We start from the raw sequence: 21,668 nt of genomic DNA, 5'->3' as shown, positions 1-21,668 counted from the left end.
GAGCAGCATCCCTGGCCTTCACACACGAGATGCCAATACTACACACCCACCCCAAGTTGTGACAACCAAAAATGTCCCCAGACATGGCTGTGTGTCCCCTGGGGGACAGGAGCACTGCTCTGTAGTAAAATCTGGTTCCCGCTCCAGGCCCACCATTGCCTCAGTGGGTCTTTGGTGTTTGGTGGGCTCCCAGCAAATTGCTGCCAAGGGCAGGTGTGGGGAAAAGAGGCCAGCAATTGAATTCTGCCATCCGCTCGGTTCTTAATCTGGAGTCCTGATAAAAAGGAGACACCACTGGGAATGGACTGAGGGGGAGTTAGAGAACGTGCCCCGAGAATGTTCAGCAGAGGAGGAAGAGGAGGTGAGCTGGGGCCGTCATCACTCGCTGGCACAGCAGATGCCATTGTCTGTCTCTTCTTTGTCTTCCCACTGACCTGGATTTCTGCAGCAACTGTCCTTGTCTCGGAACAAATTGTTGCTTTTCTTCCGAGATTAGAGGTATCAGATTCTTCTCTCAAAGAGCTACTTTGGAGGTAGCCCCAGATCACTGTGGCTCTTGAAGCCATGTTATCTTCTCCCATTTGCCCTCTTGGCTCCAGACACCAGTCCGTCCTCAAGCACAGACTAAGTTTTGCTCTTCATGTGTCCTCCTCTGCTTGTTCCCTGACCATGACATTGCTGCTTTAACTCCAGGGGAGGAAACCGCACATTCTGGGGCCGTCTGACCCCTTCTGGATCCTGCCCTCCCCCCAGTCCCCATCCACCAGCCCTTTGTGCACCCAGCATCCCCAACAAACTGTGCCAGGCAGCCCCTGCTCGGCCTCCCCGCCGAGCAAGACAGGCCCTTCTCTCTGCCCTCGTCCCGGAGACGGAGGGACAGAACAAAGGGCTCTGTCTGAGCACCGCCGGGCCCCCGACGAGCCAGCGCACTGCCGGCCGAGGTGCAGAGCCCATCACTTCACCTCTTTGCTTTTTTTCACGTTGGCCCAGAAAGGGCCTTGGAGATTAGGCATGTCTCAAAAACTCAGCCGATGAGTTTGGGTTCTACTCATTTCCTCGTTGAGACTCTGAGCCCGAGCCCCGATGAGAAATAAAGTAGTGATTCAAGGGTTCGGCCTGTGGCTTAGTCGGAGCAATGAATAAGCTGTCCTGGTCTGACTCATTCGTTTACATCCCAGCTCTGCCCCGTTTCTTAGGGTTGTGTGTGCGAGAGGGGAGCCAGCTCCAAGCATTTCATGACTGTCACTGCCGCGTGTGCAAGTTTCCTGGGGCTGCCGTAGCAAAGTACCACAGGCTAGGTGGCTTAAGCAACAGAAATGTATTGTCTCATGGATCTGGGGGCCAGAAGTCCAAATCAGGGTGTGGGCAGGGTTGGTTCCTTCCAAAGGCCACGAGGGAACGATGCATTCAGGCCTCCCTCCTTGGCTTGTCTACGGCTATCTTCTCTCTGAGTCTTCACCTCTATGTGAGTCTTCACCTTACTTCTGTGTGAGTCCGTGTCCTGATTGTCCCTTTGTATCAGGGCCCACCCTAATGACCTCCTTTTAACCGAATCACCTCTTTAAAGGCCCTGTCTCCAAATACAGTCACATTCTCAGGTCCTGGGAAGTAGGACTTCAACATAATGAATTGGGGGCGTAGGGGGCAGGCACACAATTCAGGCTGTAACACTGGGTAAGAGACAGATTTCATTTTTATTTAGTGAGGGAATTTTCAATAAATAATGGTACTTATAGAGAATAAGCTCGTTTAGTTTTGTCTCATTTATTTAAATAAACATTTTAGGGTAGCTAGGCAGGTTGGCCATGTCAACTTTGGAAGTGCCCTGTTAGGGAATTTTCCAGATCTTGCGCAGGTCCTTATACTTGGGGTGACAGTAGAGAGGCAAGAACAGGACTCGGGGGGAGCAGACCTCGTGAGACTTTACAAGGGGTGTGTTTAGAGCCAGGCCTGGGAGACAGTGTGTGCCCGCCCAGGGGCCGGCCAAGGTTCATAATTGGGGTGTACGGGGGTCCCTGTCCTCAGTATTGCCAGGGTCAAGAGGGGAGTCCAAAAACAACCCATTCGTGGAACAAAGTGACTTTGGGACCGGCTGCTGTCACAGGTGATGAGACAAAAGAAGTTTCTGGAAAATCTGAAAGTCATTCCGCAAAAAGCGTTAACAAGCCAGGTGCAGATTTGGCTCTCAGAGATACTGAGGGAGCGGGAATAGCCCTCATCTCTCTGCTCAGAGCACAGATGTCCGGCCCGCAGTCATGTCCACGGAAGTCAGTTTACCGGCCCGGTGAGGGCCGTGAAGTACCCGGCACCAGCGAGCTTGGAACGGGAGCCTGGGCCTGGCTTGAGCTGGCTGATGGAGGAAGAGGAAGGCCCAAGGGCCCTGGCGTGGTCATCTGCCTCCAAGGCCGCTGTTACTGCTGCTGCTTCCTTGCAAACAAAAGCAGGACAGTGTCAGCATCAGGACCGCCTGGGGCTTTGCCACTATCTTCCTACTCATCTCTCAGAGCCTGTCCATCCCATTCGAGGGTGGACAGAACCTGGTGAGCCCAGAGGAGACTTTGAGATTTTGCTTCTCAGATCCTGGGGACGCACCTGCGGCTTTCATTTCCTGGCAAGCATGCCAGGGTCCCAGGCCACTGCTTGGGAAGATCACCAGAGTCCTTGGCTGTCACGCGGAGATGCTGTTTATCAGAACGCATGACACAAAGAAAGTATAAGAGCGTAGGGTGGCCCATAGACCCTCAGGGGGCTGGTCCCTTTCCTCCTGGTGGTCTCGAGGAAGTCTGCCCCCTGGTTTAGCAGGGAGAGGAGAGGATGAAGGTGGGGAAGCTAAGGAACAGGGTATCTGGAGTGGAGAAAGTGACCTGAATGGGGGCAGGTGGCCCTAGGCCCCAACAGCTGGGGCAGTCACCCCACAAAGCCAGCTCCCTCTCTTGATCCCTCCTTCTAAATATTGTGTAGTCGGGTGAACATGGGCTTGGAATCATGCTAACATCTTGTGTGCCTGTGAGGCCCTGGGGAGACCCTGAAGTGTGCAAACATTTTTCTTATTTATTTAAAGCATGCTTTCTCAGCCTTGGCATTGGTGACGTCTGGGGCTGGATCATGCTCTGTGGTGGGGACCGTCCTGTGCATTGTAGGGTGTTGAGCAGCGTCCCTGGCCTCCACCCACCAGATGCCAGTAGCACCCGCCCCCCAAGTTGTCACAACCAAAACTGTCTCCAGACATTGCCAGGTGTCCCCTAGGAGAAGAGTCACACCCAGCCCCCGGTGACCGGGCTGGCACAGCAGCCTCCAGAGCCCTACCCGGGGATCTGAACTGCCTTTAAAAGCCAAGCCGGGTTCCCTTGTTCTCCGGGAGCTGCTCAATCTGGTCTCAGGCAGGGCTTTTGTGTGTTGTCACCGCAGCTCTGCCCGTATAAGGTTCTCAAGGTGGCTTTCCACCAGGGCATGATGACAGGTGGACCGTGTCATTGGAGAGGAGGGTCCCAAAGGGTTCTCCGCTGCCCGCCCAGACCCACTTCCCAGGCTACTTTCCATGTCTTTATGAGCCTACCGGTCAACAGGGAAGGACCCGGAGCCCAGCCCCCCACAGGGCCTTGTGGCTCTGCCTTCCCCTTGTAACCGGAACCCACCTGTGTCCCATGGGCCTGACCCGAACCACCGTCAGTCCCCACAACCCACATCTGCAGGAGCCGCCGGATACCTGCCCCCCACCCCGGTCTGCCTGCCACACTAGGCTTGGCTGATCCCTTCCTGATGTCACTCATGTCTCGGTCCTCCCTGTCTCCAACTAGCCAGGGTTCCCCATCAGGCTTGCATGAAAATCCGGACTCCTTCCCATGTTCACAAGGCCCTGTGGGATCTGACCTTCCTGACCTCGGCCCTTCCCCCTCCTGCCGGCCACACTGGTCCCCTTGTTCTAAGGCCAGCCCCAGCTGCCCCTGCCCATGGCGCTCACCGCCCTCGCCTGGGCCGCCATCGCCAAGCTCAGCCCGTCCATCCTGTCTCACTGCGCAGGCCTCGGCAACTATCTCCTCTAAGCGCCTCCCTGCCTCCTGGTTAATCCAAAGTGACCACCCTGCTCTGGTCAGTTTCTGTCCCCATGACGGCACTGCTGACGTCCAGGGCCAGATCATTCTCTGCTGTGGGGGCCTGTCCTGCACATTGTAGGGTGTTGAGCGGCATCCCTGGCCTCCACCCACCAGATGCCAGAAGTACCTCCCCTCCCCCCCCAAGTGGTGACAACCAAATATGTCTCCAGCCATTGCCAACTGTCCCATGGGGTAGGACAGAATTGCTCCCCCCCAATCCCCACCCCGTTGAGAGCTGCTGCTTGAACACACTGCATTTTTCCTGTCCAAAGCACTATTGCTGTTGGAAATGCCTCTTCTCTGGTGGGTTGATTTGTCAAGTTCCCTGAAGACCAGACACTGCCACATTCTTACTCTATTTTGCTGTCAGCCTGGCCTGGCCCGGGGTGGGGTGTGGGCAGTGGAGAAACATTTGTTGACTGGACAGACTTTGAAAGAAGACAGCCTCGTTGGGGACATAGCCGCAGACCCCAAGGAGAGGGATCAGCCTCAGGGACAGGTGAATGGACCAGGCTGCCCCAGCACTTGCCTGGAGGAAGAGCTTTCTCTAGGACTCAGACCGGTTGGGCCAGACTGGAAGGCCTAGGGGAACGAATTAGGGAAGTAAGGGACAGTCATGAGAGGGTGTTTGGGATGGGCTTCTCCAGGGATATTTAAGTAAGGCAAAGGAGAGGTGGTGGCCGTTCCTGACCATGGCTTCAGTCAGAGCATCCAGTATCTTCTGCACCAGACCCCTGGATTCGTGTCCTGGGGCTGCCGTAAATTGGTACCACAAACTGAGTGGCTTAAACAATAGAAATTGATTCCCTTGCAGCTCTGGAGGCCAGAAGTCCAAAACCAAGGCATCAGCAGGGCTGTGACTCTCCAGAGACTCCAGGGGGAGACCCCTCCTTGCCCCTTCCAGCTTCTGGGGGCTCCGGACATTCCGTGGCCTGTGGCCGCATCCCCCCTCACCCAACCTAAACCCTAAGCTGTTCTCCAGCTCTGAGCTGCCAAGACTGAGAAACATACTTCTTTTGTAGCTATTTCTCAGCATGTCCATCTTTCCAATAACTTCATGTGATCATTTCCTTAAAAAAATCCCAACAGGCTCAAGGAAACACGTGTGGAAAAGTGGAAATGTGCTGACTTCTAAACGGTGTTTCCTAACTGATTCTGCTGTAACGCCGGCCTTCTCCTTTTAACTTGAGGATGATTTCATCCGATAAACATGTGGCTTCAAATTATGGCCTTATATAAACGAAGCGGCTATGCTACACTTTTTGGAGGCCCCCGTCCTCCTTATTTTCCAGTCAATTCCAAGTCATTCCCCAAGCTGTTCGGCAGAACCTCACTTTTTCACGCATGAGACCTTGGCCGGGCCTTGAGAGCGGCTCATTCACATTTGTCCACTCACCCCGAGGGCCGAATTTTTGGTTGCCTCCCCCTCTTCCCTGTGCCTCCTTTCTTTGAGAGCATGAGAGAAAGGCCCTGAACTGAGGCTCATATCCCCTCCAAGCGCTGAAAGGACACCAGTATGGCATTTGCAAAAGCCTTTTTAATTTTTCAGTGTTCAGGTTTTTCAGCAGGAATTCATTTTATCGTGCGCAGAAGATTGGCCATTAGTAACATTTAGATTCACAGTGATCTGCAGCCACCACCTCTATCTAGTTCCAGAACATTCCCATCACCCCAAAAGGAAACCCTGTCCCCATCAACAGTCTCTCCCATTGCCCCTCCCCCAGCCCCTGGCAACCACTAATCTGCCTTCTGTCTCTGTGGATTTGCGTATTCTGGACATTTCACGTCAATGGGATCATACTTAGTATCTGGCTTCTTTCACTCAGCATGATGTTTTGGAGGTTCATCCACATTGTAGGGTGTGTCACCGCTTCATTCCATTTTATGGCTGAGTAATATTCCACTGGGTCGATGGACCATATTTTGTTTATCCACTCATCCTTTTTTTTTTGGCTGCTCCGGGTCTTAGTGGCGACACTCGGGATCTTTGTTGCCATGTGCAGGATCTTCTTTGCGGCATGTGGGATCTCTTAGTTGCAGCATGCGAACTCTTAGTTGCAGCATGCATGTGGGATCTAGCTCCCTGACCAGGGATCGAACCCGGGCCCCCTGCATTGGGAGCTCGGAGTCTTAACCACTGGACCAGCAGGGAAGTCCCATATCCACTCATCCTTTGATGGGCATTTCCCTTCCACCTTTTTGGCTCTTTCATCCAGGAATTTTATAGTCTGCCAGTTTGGTTTCCATTTTGTGATGAGGGCATAGTTCTCCGATGAGTTCCAGGTAGACGGATCCTATCAGTTTAGGGATGGGTTTTGCTTCCTGTTCACATTGCGTGTGCTTCTGTGAGCATTAGTCAGAAGGCAGAACAGGCATTTTAACTTCGGGGCATTTGAAGAGGCGGTTTGGCTCAAAGACAGACATACAGGTTTTCAGGACCTGCTGCCCCCAACACACGGCCACAGCATGCAGTTGCCACTTCGCCGAGCTATCCCCCCTGGGGACCCAGGGCCCCCAGTTCCTCAGTCCCAGACCTGCTTCCTTTCATTCCAGACACAGTCTGGGGATTCTTGGGGTGCAGGTTTCACATCCACTTGTAGAAGGGACCTTAAGCCACAACATGACTGGCTTCCAGGTCTCAGGCTCTGTTAAGACTCCGTGAGGAAGGCGTGCTTAGAAGCCAGAGAAAACAGCTGAGCTCCTCCAAGAGAGATGTCACTGTTTAAGGACATCCCCTGAAGCTGTGGTAATCACAGTGTGGCACCACGCAGGTATCAACAGCCCAGAGGCAGACCCGTGTGTGTAACATAACTTAACGTATGATCTTTAACAAAGGAGCCTCCCTGGTCTGGGGAGAGATAGATTCTTTAAGAAAAAGCATTAAAACGATTGCTTCACTCTTTGGAGACCATCTGGATTCTCCTTGCACTTCCCATACTGTACCGGGTTGACTGGTGTCCCCCAAAATTCATTCCACCCGGAACCTCAGAATGTGACCTTGATTAGAAATAAGGTGTCTGAGGATGTAAAGGTCTCAAGGTGGCTTCATCCTGAATCCAATAACTAGTGTCTTTATAAGAAGAGGGGAGGACACAGAGACAGAGAAGGCCTCCATGTGATGTTGGGCCAGGAAATCGGAGTGATGCACCTACAAGCCAAGGGTTACCGGAAGCCAGGAGAGTCATGGGACGGTTTCTCCCTCAGAGCCTCCAGAAGGAGCCAGCCCTGCCCACACCTTGATTTTGGACTCATCCAGAAATGCAAGACAGTACATTTCTCTTGTTTTAAGCCACCTGGTTTATAGTACTCTTTTACAGCAGCCCTAGGAAACTCTCACACCCTCCAGTATAATTTCCAGATAGATAAAGACTGAAATGTAAAGAGTAAGTCCAGGGAGGGAGAGGAGTACAGAGTGTGGTTCCATGTTCATCAGCTCTGGGAGGGGAATGGGTGATAGACATCTTGAAAGAAATGACCCACAGATCTGACTGCCTGGAAACTGTAGTATTTGTATCAAAAAACACCATATGCAAAAGTAAATCTGTATGAATTAGATTCATCAGACGTCGCAAAGAGTTAATACCCTTCCTATACAAAGAGCGCCTCCAAGTCAATGAGCTAGGTAGGCATGGTTCAGTGGGGAAAAAAGGGCAACTGACATGAACAGCTTCCAGAAACAGAAAAATCGTTACTGAATACAGTGAATTCTCAAAAAACCCAGCCTGACAGGATTATAAGTGACAAAATGCTCTTTTGTGCCCACTGATGGCCATGGGTTGAGAAAAATATTGATCCTCGGTGCCAGTGAGGATGCTTTGAGGCAGCACTTCTCAGGCTGCTCCGGGCAGACCTCTCCCTTGGGTGGGCCTCTCCGGAAGTCACTTTGGCAGAAGGGGTCGGGGCCTTCATAGTGAGGATGTAGAGCCGATCAGATCAGCCCAGTGTTTAGGTTCAAGTGGTGCCACCTGTAGAATGAGGAGTCTCTGGGTCTAAGAGGGTACATCCGCACTGGGAACAGAACTGCCTGGGATCTGGTGGAGGGGTCCGAGGGGCATTCCAACCTGAGGACGAGGACAGGGGACACGGATGGCACTGGAAGGAGGCAGCAGTGTGGGGCCGGCCCCCGTCTGAGATGCAGGGGAGGGAAGGGGAGGGCAGGGTGCCAGGCCCGTGGTGATGGCCTGGTCAGTGTCTCACAGGGATGCAGCCCGGGCTGGGGGAAGCAGACTTACCCCTGTGGGTTGGGGGCTTTGGGCAGCTTCCCCGTGCCTGGAGGGGGCCTGCAAGCCTGGGCCTGGTTGGGTGGGGAACAGCCAGAGTATGTCCAAGAACTGCTCGCTGCAGCAGCCAATCTACCAGAGGGGGGCTGTGCTATATGGGCCTTGATGGCCAGGGGCTAAGAACTGGCCAGAGGGGGTCCCCGAGGGGCTCTGTGTTGGGACACCCACACCTCGACCGATGCTTCCAGGCACTGCCCTGCAGTAGCCCAGAGGATGGAGACAGCGGTCCCTCAGGGGCCCTCCTGACCTCCTGGTGAGAAGAGAAGGCTGTTCTGGGGACAGCAGACAGGATGTGGTCAGTGGGAGGAGCAGGGAACAAACACCCTGGGTGTTTGGGGCTGGAGGTGGGGTGGGCATCCCTGGGCGCGAGCTCAGCCCCTGATGGGGGAGTGCAACAGAGTGGATGGGCTCCAGGGGCAGGTCCAGGTGACACCTGGTCCCCACGGCTGCAGAGTAAGTGAGCAGGACCAGGAAAGGCGAGATTGGCAGGAGCTTGGTGGCATCTTTGGAGAGGGGAGCAGTGGTTTCTACTGCACGGGGTCATAGCGGACCGAGGGACGGGTGGGAGCAGGAAGGGCCAGCTCCAGGCTGCGTGGAAGCCAGGAGGGAACTCGACCCTGGGCTGGAGAAGGATTTACTAGTGTCTCCGGTTTTCAGGGCCATGAGCTATTTCAGTGGGAGGGTCCTCCCCCAGGAAGGGGGAAAAGGGAGCCGCTCTGAGAGGCGAGTGCAGGCTCCCTGGGGAGCAGGACCAGGTGAGGCTGGCTGGGCGTGGGGAGGGCCCCACAGGCAGGTGCAGGGTGGAGTTTCCCAGGATGCAGATGTGGTGGGCCTGGGTGGGCTATGATGGCTGGAGGGGCAGCTGCTGCAGGGTGGGTCAGGTGGGCCCTGCGGGGACTCCCGTGAGGGCCCCCAGCTGGTGTCCACCCTGCCCCACCCCTTCTCTTTGGCCGGCCCATTCCCTGCAGCTCCAGCGGTCAGCAGGCCCCTTGAGCAAGGCTTATCTATTAATACTTCCTCCTGGCCTGGGGCTGGGGTGTGCATTGGCTGGACCTGTGACTGCCCGCATGGCCCCCAGTCTCAGAGTATGGAGTCCCCTGCTCCTCCCACCAAGGGGCCCAGAGCTGTAAAAGTCCCCCGTGGGCTCCGAGGGTGCCTCATGATCAGCGAGCCCTGGAGGATGTGGGACAGCACGGAGCTCAGCGGGCCACACAGCCTTCAGCCTGTCCCAGCGTCAACCAGACCCTTGTCAGGGCAGGTGACAGAGGCCCCGCGGGCAAGATCACGTGGTTGGGCCCTGATGGCTTCTCCTCGCTCAGCCCAGCTCGGTGTCCGCTGGGAGGAGAAAGCAGGCGCATCCATGTGACCTTTCTGCCGCCTGCTTCCAGGCAGCTTGGGCGTGAGACCATCCAAAGCCCCTGGTCCTTGAGCTGGAACGTGCCCCCAGAAGTTGTGGCGCTCATGAGCCGTGTCTCCACGAGTGCGTGTCACAGAGGTTCAGGCTCTGCCTGAAGCCCTGGGTCTGCGCGCGTGTGTGTGTGTGCACACACGTGAGTGTGGGTGTGTTCAAATGAAATTCTGTTTGTGCATGTGTGTCCACGTTTGTGTGCGTGCGTGTGTGAGCACGGTCGTATGAGAGTGTGTATTCAATCACGCGTGTCCGTGTCTACACGTGTGCTCACATTCGTACATGTATGTTCACAAGCACACACGTGCGTTCATGTGGCCGTGATTAAGGTGCAGATCTACAGTTTGGGCTCCTGCCTCTCTCACCAGGCTTGGAAGCGCATAAACTACCCACCCTCCACAGCCTTCTGGGGCTGCCCAGGAACATCCTGCAGTTAGCTCTCAGAGTTTCCAGGGGATGGTCAGGTGGGCGGCACCACCTGGCACCTCTGAACACAGACAAGTTCATAGATTCCCAGCCGTTTCCTTGCAGTGGCATCTGAGGAACTCGGTGGCTGGGCTCGAGGATTGGGCATTTTGAAAAGTAAGCAAGAGGTTTTTAAAAGTTGCACTCCTGGGAAATTGGGTCCTTTCATAATCCACATGCTTTGTTTTAAACAGCTTTATTGGGTATAATCGATACACTATAAATGGCACTTATTTGAAGTGTGTGATTGGATGAGTTGTGACACATGCAAGCACCCAGGAGCCCACGACCACGATCAAGATAGTGAGCACATCCATCACCCAAAAACTCTCCCTGGCTCCTTTGTCCTCCCGCCCTGTCCCCCTCCTCCAAGCAGCCAACAATCAGTTTTCTGTCTCTAATTAGTTTACACTTTTTAGAAATTTACGTAGAGTTGACCCTTGAACAACACAGGGGTTAAGGACGCTGACCCTCATATACACACGCAGTCAAAAATCCATGTATAAGGACTTCCCTGGTGGTCCAGTGGTTAAGACTCCATGCTCCCATTGCAGGGGGCCCGGGATCAATCCCTGGTCAGGGAACTAGATCCTGCATGCCACTTAAGAGCCCGCATGCGCAATTGAAAGAGCCCGCATGCCGCAACTAAAAAAGATCCCACATGCCGCAATTGGAAAAAAAAAAAAAAAAATCCTGTGTGCTGCAGCTAAGACCAGTCTCAGCCAAATAAATAATTATTAAAAAAAAAAAATTAGAATTAAATCTGTGTATAACTTTACAGTTGGCTCTCCATATCTGTGGCTCTCCATCCTGGGGTTCAACCAACCACAGATTATGTACTACTAAAGTACATATTTAGTGAAAAAAATCTGCATATAAGTGAACCCACGGAGTACAAACCCATGTTGTTCAAGGGTCACCTGTATGTGGAATCATATAATATGTACTCTTGAAAATTTTATTGAGATGAAATTTGTATAACATTAAATTAACCACTTAAAGTGAACAATTCAATGGTATTTAGCATATTCGTAATGTTTTGCAACCATCACCTCTATCTAGCTCCAGAACTTTTCCATCACCCCAAAAGGAAACCCTGTGTCCATCAGGAATCTCTCCCCATTCCTCCGCCTCTTCACTTCCCAGCCCCTGGGAACCACTGGTCTACTTTCTATTTCTATGGATTTGCCTGTTCTGGACATTTCATATAAATGGGCTCATACAACATGTGGCCTTTGGTCTCTGTCTTCTTTCATTCAGCATAATGTTTTCAGAGTTCATCCACATTGTAGCATGAATCAGTAACATTCCATTGTGTGGATGGACCACATTCTGTTCATCCATTCATCAGCTGATGGAAATTTGGGTTGTTTCCACCTTTTGGCTATTGTGAATAGGGTTGCTGTGAACGTGTGTGTCCAAGTATCTGTTTGAATCCCTGTTTTTAAGTCTTTTTGGGTCCATACCTAGGAGTGGAATTGCTGGGTCTACAGGTACTCTTTTTCGTCTTCTGTCTTTCACTCAGCACACAGATTCTGAGATTGTTCCGTGTTGTTCCATGCTGTTGTGAGGATTGTGTTGTGTCCCTTCTCACAGCTGAGTCATGTTCCATTGTGTGGCTGGTTTATTCGTCCATTCACCGGTTTGTGTATGTTCAGCTTGTTTCTAGTCTGGGACTTTTAGAAACAATGCCATTAAGAACATTCATGTAGGGACTTCCCTGGTGGTGCAGTGGTTAAGAATCAGCCTGCCAATGCAGGGGACACGGGTTCAAGCCCTGGTCCAGGAAGATCCCAGGTGCCGCAGAGCAACTAAGCCTGTGCACCACAACTACTGAGCCTGCGCTCTAGAGCCCATGAGCCACAACTACTGAAGCCCGCGCACCTAGAGCCCGTGCTCCACAACAAGAGAAGCCGCCACAATAAGAAGCCCGCGCACCGCAGCAAAGAGTAGCCCCCGCTCACCGCAACTAGAGAAAGCCCACGTGCAGCAACAAAGACCCAACGCAGCCATAAATTAATTAATTAATTAATTAATTTTAGAAAAAAAGAACATTCATGTACAATATCTGTATGAACATCTGCTTCATTTCTCTTAAGTCCTAGGAGTGGCTCCTAGGAGTGGGTCACATGCTAGGCGTATAATTAACTTTTAAAGAAACTGCCAAAGTGTTTCCAGAGTAGATGAGCCCCACCGTTTCATAGAATTTTTCTGCAGGATACTGTGGCTTTTTGAATAAAGACACTTATCAATGTTCACATCCATTTATCTGCTAATTCTACATGAGTGAACTGATCCCAAGGAAATGCTCAGACTTGGACACGAAGATGTGTGTCCAAGAACTCAGAAATCATGTTTCAAAGCGTATTTCATGACACAGAGAAATGTTCATCTGTACCAACATACCACATTAAGAGCAATTCAGGTTTTATTAAAACATGTAACATCTATTAAACTGGAAGGAAATATACCAAAGTTACTTAATAATTTGGGGGAAAGTTTAGAAAATTAAATATTCCCATCTCCCCCAACCTTCCTACCTGTTGCCACTACCTACCTACCTGTTTGTAGCAGCTTCATAATGTCTGGTTTTGTTCAGCCTCACCCGTCCCCCACCCTCCTAACACTGCTGTGGGACTCAGTTTCCCAGAACCCAGATCATCTCAGCCTCTGAGTCATGCTTCTGCCCAGGGCAGAGGTCTGCATACTGTTTCTATAAAAGACTGGAAAATAAGTATGTTCAACTTTCCAGTTCTTAAGGTTACTAATCTGTGTCGTGACTATTCACTTATGCTGATATAAGAAAGGCAGCTGTGGACAATATGTACATGAATGGGCAGAGCTTCGTTGTGAACTCCTCTTCATCCTTCAGAACCCCTCTTAGATGTTACCATTAGCCTAAAGCCTTCTCTGGCTCTTGGGAACAGTAACTTCTCACGCTCATGGTTGATATTCTCTCACATTTGTTTGCATATCAGCTTCTCCCGCTGGGCTTTGAGCCAAGGTCTGGTTCATCTTTGTATCTTCAGCCACGCTTGGGTGGCACACAGTGGGCCCCCACGTGACCCACACTGCCTTTCTGCCTTTTGCTCCAAGACACAAAATGAGCTGTTGCCAGCATTGGCTGCCTTTTCTCTCTTTCCCGAAATGTCTTTAGGAGCAAATGCATTTGGTCCAGGGAACCCTGTTACATTGTCATCATGTCTCCCCAGTTTCCTCTGCCTGGGATGACTCCTTGGTCTTTCCTTGTTGCTCATGACCTTCACAATCTTGGGGAGGACTGCAGGCGTCCCACAGGATGCCCCTAATTTGGGGCTGATGTTCTTGTCATGATTGGAATGGGGTTGTGGGTTCTAGAAGCAAATGTACTCTGAGCAGTTCTCTCGAGCGAGTTTTTGGGGGCCCTCCCTGACTTCATCCTCCTCAGTGGGATTTCATGTACCCGGGGGTTTCAAGGTACCTGAGTTTCGGGGCAGGTTCAGTCTTGCTCATCCCAACCTTCCTCTCGCAACCTTCCTCATGTGTTTTGGGGACATAACCAAGGCCCATGAGGCCGCGTCTTCGTCCGCGTAGGGATCTGCCAGGGGAGGTTTTGCCAGAGAGGAGAGTCCAGGAAGGGCTGAGCTCTGAGATGGTTGTGGCCATTGGACTTGAGGGTTGAGAGGCTGGTGGGGAGGGATGGGGCCTGGGACGGAGCAAACTCCAGGGGAAGGGTTTGATCTTGGCAGGAGGGGCCTGGTGATGTCGCTCTGCAGGAGCCACAAACCTTAGGTGAGTGTCACGTTTAAGGACAGATAAGGCTCTTCGGCCCTTCTGGCTCTTCAGGAGAGCCCACGGATTCAGGCCATGGGTCTGAGGCCGTCTGTCCAGAGGTGGATGTCAGTGTCGCCCCACCCCCACCTTCGCCCTTCTGATTTTGCCACCCCCCTCCCTTCCAGCTCCAGGACGCGCGCCCCGAGCCCGGGAGGCATGCTGAGGCCAGGCCGCCGGCAGGATGAGTGTGAAAGAGGCGGGCAGCTCCGGCCACCGGGGGCAGGCGGCCTACCACCTGCACATCTACCCGCAGCTGGCCACCAGCGAGAGCCAGACCCCGTGCCAGGCCTCGTGCCGCGTGACAGCCACCAAGGACAGCACCACGTCCGACGTCATCCAGGACGCCATCACCAGCCTGCAGCTGGACGGCAGCAAGCGCTACGTGCTGGTGGAGGTCAAGGAGACGGGCGGGGAGGAGTGGGTGCTGGATGCCAACGACTCGCCTGTGCACCGTGTGCTGCTGTGGCCACGGCGGGCGCAGGACGAGCACCCCCAGGAGGACGGCTACTACTTCCTGCTGCAGGAGCGCAACGCAGACGGGACCATCAAGTACGTGCACATGCAGCTCATGTCCCAGGCCACGGCCACCCGGCGCCTGGTGGAGCGTGGCCTCCTGCCCCGGCCGCAGGCGGACTTTGATGACCTGTGCAACCTCCCCGAACTGACCGAGGAGAACCTCCTGAAGAACCTCAAACACCGCTTCCTGCAGCAGAAGATCTACACGTATGCCGGGAGCATCCTCGTGGCCGTCAACCCCTTCAAGTTCCTCCCCATCTACAACCCCAAGTACGTGAAGATGTACGAGAACCAGCAGCTGGGCAAGCTGGAGCCGCACGTGTTCGCGCTGGCCGACGTCACCTACTACGCCATGCTCCGGAAGCACGTCAACCAGTGCATCGTCATCTCAGGCGAGAGCGGCTCTGGCAAGACGCAGAGCACCAACTTCCTGATCCACTGCCTCACCGCCCTGAGCCAGAAGGGCTACGCCAGCGGCGTCGAGAGGACCATCCTCGGTGCTGGTCCGGTGCTGGAGGTGAGCGGGACCGCTCGGCGGGAGGGGCCTTAACACGTGGGTTTGGTTATCGTTCAGATAACGGCCGTGGAGGAAACAGTTATACTCACGTTTTCCAGAAACAGGAGACTTGGCACGCCATGCAGGGCCACACAAGGGGGCACCAGGGCTCATCAGGAGGCAGCAGGAGCCAGGGGAGGGTGTAGGCAGGTGTCTGTCGTGGTTTTCGTGGGAAGGGTCCGGTGAGGCAGGGTAAGCAGGCTTAGGGTGGCCAGTTTGAATAATTTCAGAGTTTGGGAGCATAAGGGCTGCCCTGGTTGTCTGGTACTTGGCCCTGGGGTGAGCAGGGCAGGGAGAGAGTAGCCCTGAGTGTGAGAACGTGATAATGGTGGGGGGCGGGCGTAGGCTCTGAAGTGGTTGGTTTGTGTTTGGAGGGCGTGTTTGTAGGAGAGTCCTTTGCTCTCTCTAGGACTCGGCCAGCCCTGGCGGGGGCAGTCCCTCCGGGGTCAGCCAGGCCCCAGGTGTCAAAGCATCAGAATAGAGAAGATAACAAGGCCTGATCACCGCCTTGATGTCCTCTTAATGTACTCCCAGTGTCTGGAGGGACGGCGGTCTGCACTCCGGGTCCCAGAAAGAGAAGGATGGCGTGTCCAAACTGAATAGTTCATGGCGGGGTGTTTCTGGCAGGGGGTGGGACCGTGGGCTAGAAGGAAGCCAGCAAGATGAGTTCAGGCCTGGGGGCTGGGGACGGGCTAGAGGAGGGGCTGCTTGGCAGTGCCAAAGAGTCAGCGGGGGAGGAAATGCCCCAGCTTCCTGCGGCCTCTCCAGTGTTCCCATTGGCCAGACCCCGCAGGAGTCACGGATGTGTCACTGTGGGTGAGCCTTCTGGACACGGAGGCAGTGGAAGCGATCGCAGTGATCACTCACTCTCAGGGTCTTAGGACGAGACGCATCCACGTCTCAGAACATAACTTAACCGTCGTCACCTGGTGAGGGCCAGGGCTGCGTATGGGCCCGGGGTGTGCGCCTCTGGGTTTGGGGTCTAAGACTCTGCTTGCTTGCTTTCCGCTTTTAATAAGATTTTGCAGTGATTAAATGATTTTAAGTATGTAACTTAAATAGTTAAATTTTATTAAATATAATGACATAAGTCACTCTATTTCTTCGAGCAGTTTTAGGTTTATAGAAATACTGAACAGACAGTACGGAGAGTTCCCGTATTCTCCTGCCACTTCTGCTCTTCCCCCTGTCATTAACATGTTGTATTTGTTAACAATTGGTGAGCCAGTATTGACATATCATTATTAACTAAAGTCCACGGTGTACATTAGGATTCACTCAGTGTTGCATCTGCTGCGCATTTGTTTGGACAAATGCACAATGTATCCACCATGAGTATCACACAGAATAGTTCTACTGCCCTGAAAATCCCCTGTGTTCTGCCTGTTTATCCCCCTCCCTCCCTCCAGCTCCCGGAAACCACTGATCCTTTTACTGTCTCCATAGTTTTGCCTTTTCCAGGATGCTGGATGGCTGGAATCATACCGTCTGTAGTCTTTTCAGACCGGCTTCTTTCACTTAGTACTAAATACTAGTACTAAGGTTCCTCTGCATCTTTTCTCGGCTCGAGACCTCATATCTTCATGTTGCTGAGTAACACCCGCTGGATGTGCTGCAGTCTGTCCATCCGCAGGACCCCAGACCCTCTGTCCGAGGAGTAGGCTTGGGGTGGGGTGGGGGCGGGGGTAGGTTCAGGGGTCCCACCCGCCCTGAAACATTGACCTCCAGCTTCTTACTGAAATTCACTGAAATCCCATCTGAGCTGTGCCGGCTGAATACGCTTCAGTTCCTCTTCCTCTCTGACAATCTCTGAGATCATGAGCAAGAAATTAGCTGGGGCTGTACAGCCTGGCCCCGTGCCAGGACACATATCTGTCCTATATCTGTCTTCTCCTATACATGTAATGTAAAGAGTCATTGTCATTTTTTACGCAAGCATTTCAAAGACTACCTAGTGATCCGGCCGCAGAACGGACGCTTTTCTCTTCAGTGCTGTGTACCCTGCATGCGTTCCCTCCTCTAATCGTCCATTCATTCTGCAAATATTCCGCGTGCAGGCACCGTTCTTGGCACCGGGCTATGCAGTGGCCAAAATCAACACAGAGGCCTGCCCACAGGGAGCTGCCGCCTGGTGACGAGGAGGCAGGCAGCAAGACAGACAGCGGCCTCGCGTGTGAGCTAAGAGCCGATGAGAACAGTGGGCGGGTTCGCGGAAGAAGGGGTAAGGGGGCAGGAGGCGAGAAGGTGATGCCGAGCCGGGCCCGGAAGCGGGTGGGGCGAGCGATGCGACGTCTGGGAGGGGGACACGGCCAGTGCAAAAAGCCGGGAGGCTGGACCGTGCCTGGCGTGTTGAAGAAAGTCAGGGGCCCTGGAGGGCACGGGAAGGAGCAGGAGTGGGGTGAGCAAGGGGCAAAGCAGGAGGCGGTGGGGACAAGGAGGTGACAGCAGATCATTCAGGGCCTTGCAGGATCACGGGGTGGGCACTGTGTGATGTGGGAGCTACGGAGGGTGTCCCAGGTTCAATCTGGCTCCATCCCAGCTCTGGAACTCAGCTGCCGTGAAACCACCAACGGCCCCACTGTCCTCCCAGCAATGGCCGGGGCCCATAACAGGTGCTCTAGGACAGGATAAAGCAATGCAGGCCCTGAGTGACTTTAGAAGTCGGGGACAGGAACAAGAGGACGGACCCAGCATTTACTGAGCAGGGCATTTTGCCAAGTGGGCCCTTCACCCCTCACAGAACCGGGCAGGCGGGTGGGTGTGGCAAGGTTCGATGAGGATGCCGAGCCCCAGGGTTTCAGTGCACCACAACGAGGAGGCAGGTTTGGCCCCACGGTGCAGCTTCCTCTTCTAGCTGAGGACCATCCAGGGCACCGGGATGAGGTTCCTGGCGCTGCCCTAACAAAGTACCACAGACTGGGTGGCGTCAGAGAGAGGAATTTACTCTCTCTCACGGTTCTGGAGGCCCGAAGTCTGAAGTCTAGGTGTGGGCAGGGCCACACTCCCTCGGAAGGCTCTAGGGGCAGATGCTTTCTTGCCTCTTTGCACTTCTGGGGGCTCCAGGCAGGCGCTCCTTGGCTTGTGTTGCTCCGATCCCAGCCTCTGTCATCACATTGCCTTCTATTCCTATAAAGACACCGGTCATCATTGGGTTCGGCGGCCGCCCCAATCCAGGAGGACCTCATCCTAACTAATTACGTCAGCAAAGACCCATTTCCACATCAGGCCACGTTCACAGGGTCCAGCGTCAGGACAATATGACGAGCCTTTCGCGGGGGGGACACAAGTCAGCCCACAGCAGTCCCCCGCCGAGCGGCAGCTGGACGTGTCTTGTGCCTTCTTCCCCAAGGGCCGCCACTGGTGATCCTGGGGGCCCATCCGTCCTCCTGCTGGCCTCCGTGCTCCTCCCCTGCCATTGCCCCGAAGGATTCTGGCACATTCTATGAGGGCCGTTAGTCACCTCCGTGGCGGGTGTCTGCACCCCGTGAGTCAGATGCCTCTGACCTTGCCTGGCTGCCTCCCTCGAGCCTCAGCGGTGGGAGGCGGCAAGGCCAAATTTCCCCAGGGGTTAGGAGCTGCTGGAGGGCGGTGCCCATGCCAGCTTCCAAAACAGGCTTGAGCCAGATCCACGTCACAGCCATAAATGTGCTTCCTGAGGCGACCATTTGGAAAAGGGAGAAGGTTGTTTTAGTTTAGAGCCAGGCTTTGCAGCCAGAGCACCACTGACGTCTGGGGCCGGGTCAGTCTCTGGGCTGGGGGCCGTCGTGTACGCTGTGGGGTGTTGAGCAGCACCCCTGGCCTCCACCCACCTGATGCCGGTAGCACCCCCTCCCCCCCAGTGGCAACAACCGAAAAATGTCCCCAGACATCACCAAGTGTCCCCTGGGAGCAGAATCTCCCCTGGGTGAGAACAGCTGCCTTAGTCACAGCTTGTAATCCCACAAGACCCAGTCACCGTTTCTTTCAAGTGCTGATGGTTTAGCAATTGTCCATAAGTAAGTCCCAACCATTCTGAGCTAACTTGAGAGTTACTTTCTAATAACAGGAATAATTAGCTACCGTGCCTTCGGGCCCACTGTGTGTCAGGCTTTGGGTGCCACGGTCTTCATCCATCGTCTCTCTGAGGACTCACAACAGCTCTGCTCATTTTAAAGATGAGAAAACAGAGCCCCAGAGAGGTGTGCTGGTGTGTAAATGTCCCGAGGCTGCCATCACAGAGTGCTGTCAATGGGAGAGGGTGGAGGTGGAGGGCTTAAAACAACAGGAATTTATTCTCTCGCAGTTCTGGGGGCCAGAAGTCTGAAATCAAGGTGTAGGCAGGGCTGGCTCCTTCTGGAGGCTCCGACGGAGAAGCCATCCCGTGTCTCTCTCCTGGTTTCTGGTGGCTGCCAGCAACCCTTTGGCATTCCTTGGCTTGTGGCCTCATCACTCCAGGCTCTGTCTCTGTGTCCATATGGCCTTCTCCCCCCTCTGCCTCTGTATCTCGAATCTCCTTTCTCTTACAAGAACACCGTCATTAGATTTAGGGCCTACCCTAAATCCAAGATGATCTCACCTCAAGATCCTTACTTTAATTCCATCTGCAAAGACCCTATTTCCAAAGAAGGTCCCACTCACAGGTTCCAGAGATCAGGACTTGGACATATCTTTTTGAGGGACACAAGTCGACCCAGTACAGTCTGGGTACCCCAGGCCACACTGCAGGCAGCCACAGCCAGACCACCGTTAGAACCCAGCCTGAGTCTAAGTTCACGGTACCCCTCTGCACCTTCGTGAAAGATTTCCTCTCTCAGCTCGGCTGGGGCCGCAGGAAGCCGATCGGGACTTTTTCTCAGCTCCCTGAAAGGAGAAGTTGAGTTGTTTTGAGGTTTGGGTATCGCCGGGCACCCCCCCCAGGCAGGGGTTGCAAACTTGCTGTGCAATTCTGACCGGAAAACAGGAAGGCGGCACTGTGGAAAGCCGGTTCCAATCAGCTGATCTGCCCACCCGCTGCAGTTAACTGTTACTGTCACCGTTTCACACGATGTCGCTCGGCCACCCTGCAGCCTGCCCCCTGAACCGCCCCCAGAAACGCGACGTTTGTGCAGGAGTGTTGCCTTAGCTCAGAAATACTGAAGGTGCAGAAGGCAGGCTCACCAGGGCAGTGCAGTCTGGGGTCCGTTACCCATGCCGGGTGCCCTCTGAGAACCTGGCGACATTGTGATGCAGCCGCCCCGGCCCTCAGCCACCGGGCTGGCCACAAAGCCCACCCAGGACGTGCCCCTCTGCCTCGGCATCAGGGCTGAGGGTGGAGGGTGCTTAGGCCAGGGTTCTCTTTGTCCTTCCTGAACCGTAACACACGCCACTGACATTTGCCAACGCGCACAGGGTTTTAATTTCGAAAGCAGAAACGAAACGAGGATCCTTGCTGGCTGGGCCATTTTCCCAAGCGGCCAGAGGCCGGGGTTTTGGGAACTCCATGTAGCCACTGTGTCCCGGCCCACGCAGAGAGAGAAGGCTGGGAGATGGTGGCACCCCGAGCTGCCTGGCACACCCACAGGAGGCTGGTGACCAGGACAGCAGGGCGTGGGACCGAGGGTGTCCTGGAGCTCTCTGCTGCCCCTGACCCACCTCGGGGGCCCTGAAGGAGCCTGTCCTGGGACTGGGATATGTGCCGGCCTTGGTCCTGAGCACCAGCCCCGACTGAGGGCCCCACAGACCCAGTGTCACATGACCCCAGACTCCCCCAGTCTCCACCCACCCCTCAGGCCACTGGGTCTGTTCCCTCTACCCTCTGTCAGCACTGGCCGGCCTACCCGAGCAGGTCACCCTGAACCAACATGCCATCGTTCACCTTGACCTTGACCCGCAGGGACACCTGCCCAGAACATGTCTTTCCCTCCCACAGGGTGAGGATGGGCCAACCTCTGCCCATCACTGGGGACACACGGGCAAAGCACTCAACCGGTGTGACACAAGGTTCCAGAACCAGGGGTGTGCCTCTGCAGTTAGGTTTTCTGTTTAAGAGCTTTGTTGAGGTATAATTCACCCATTTCGAATGAACAATTCAGTATTTTTTTTAGCAGATTCACAATGTTGTGCAACCTTCACCTCTATCTAGCACTAGAACATTTTCATCCCCCTCAAAAGGAGACCCCATGACCAGTCACTCCCCATCGCCCTTGCCCCAGCCCCAGCCCCTGACAACCACTGATCTGCTTTCTGCCTCTGTGGGTTTGCCTGTTCTGGACATTTCATGGGATCACACAAGATGTGGCCTTTTGTGTCTGGCTCCTGGCGCTCAGCTTGGTTTTTTCCAGGTTTATGCGCACTGTAGCGTGTGTCAGTGCTTCATTCCTTCTTCTGGCTAACAGTCCACTGTATGGATAAGACCACATTTTTTTTTAACCTCTCACCAGTTTTCTCAGGATTTCAATCCTTTGTGTGGCTGACTCTGCAGTTGAGTTTCCTCCTCAGTCCTGACCCCCTCCCTGCCCCAGCCAGGCCAGCGTCCCCCCATCAGTGTCCCCCGCCGTCAACAGCGGGAGGGTGGAGGG

At 54.1% G+C, this 21,668-nt stretch overlaps 1 protein-coding gene across 12 annotated transcripts in view; it reads left to right on the top strand.

Annotated features, from left to right (window-relative positions):
- The window catches only part of MYO9B (myosin IXB), an 88,517-nt gene that overhangs the window by 2,985 nt on the left and 63,864 nt on the right, over positions 1–21,668 (top strand). For 11 of the 12 annotated variants that reach the window (XM_036846434.1, XM_036846430.1, XM_036846425.1 and 8 more), the window contains exon 2: positions 14,186–15,093. In XM_036846434.1, the coding sequence (XP_036702329.1) occupies positions 14,242–15,093 (852 nt within the window). In that variant the 5' untranslated portion in view covers positions 14,186–14,241. Of the gene's footprint in view, positions 1–14,185; positions 15,094–21,668 lie in introns of those variants that run through there. The other variant, XM_036846437.1, reaches the window with a different exon arrangement.

Source organism: Balaenoptera musculus, chromosome 3 (genome assembly GCF_009873245.2).
Source record: "Balaenoptera musculus isolate JJ_BM4_2016_0621 chromosome 3, mBalMus1.pri.v3, whole genome shotgun sequence".
In the NCBI taxonomy this organism is placed as follows: Eukaryota; Metazoa; Chordata; class Mammalia; order Artiodactyla; family Balaenopteridae; genus Balaenoptera; species Balaenoptera musculus.
The sequence above is the reverse complement of the archived record's forward strand: the minus strand, read 5'-3'. Positions and strand labels throughout refer to the sequence as shown.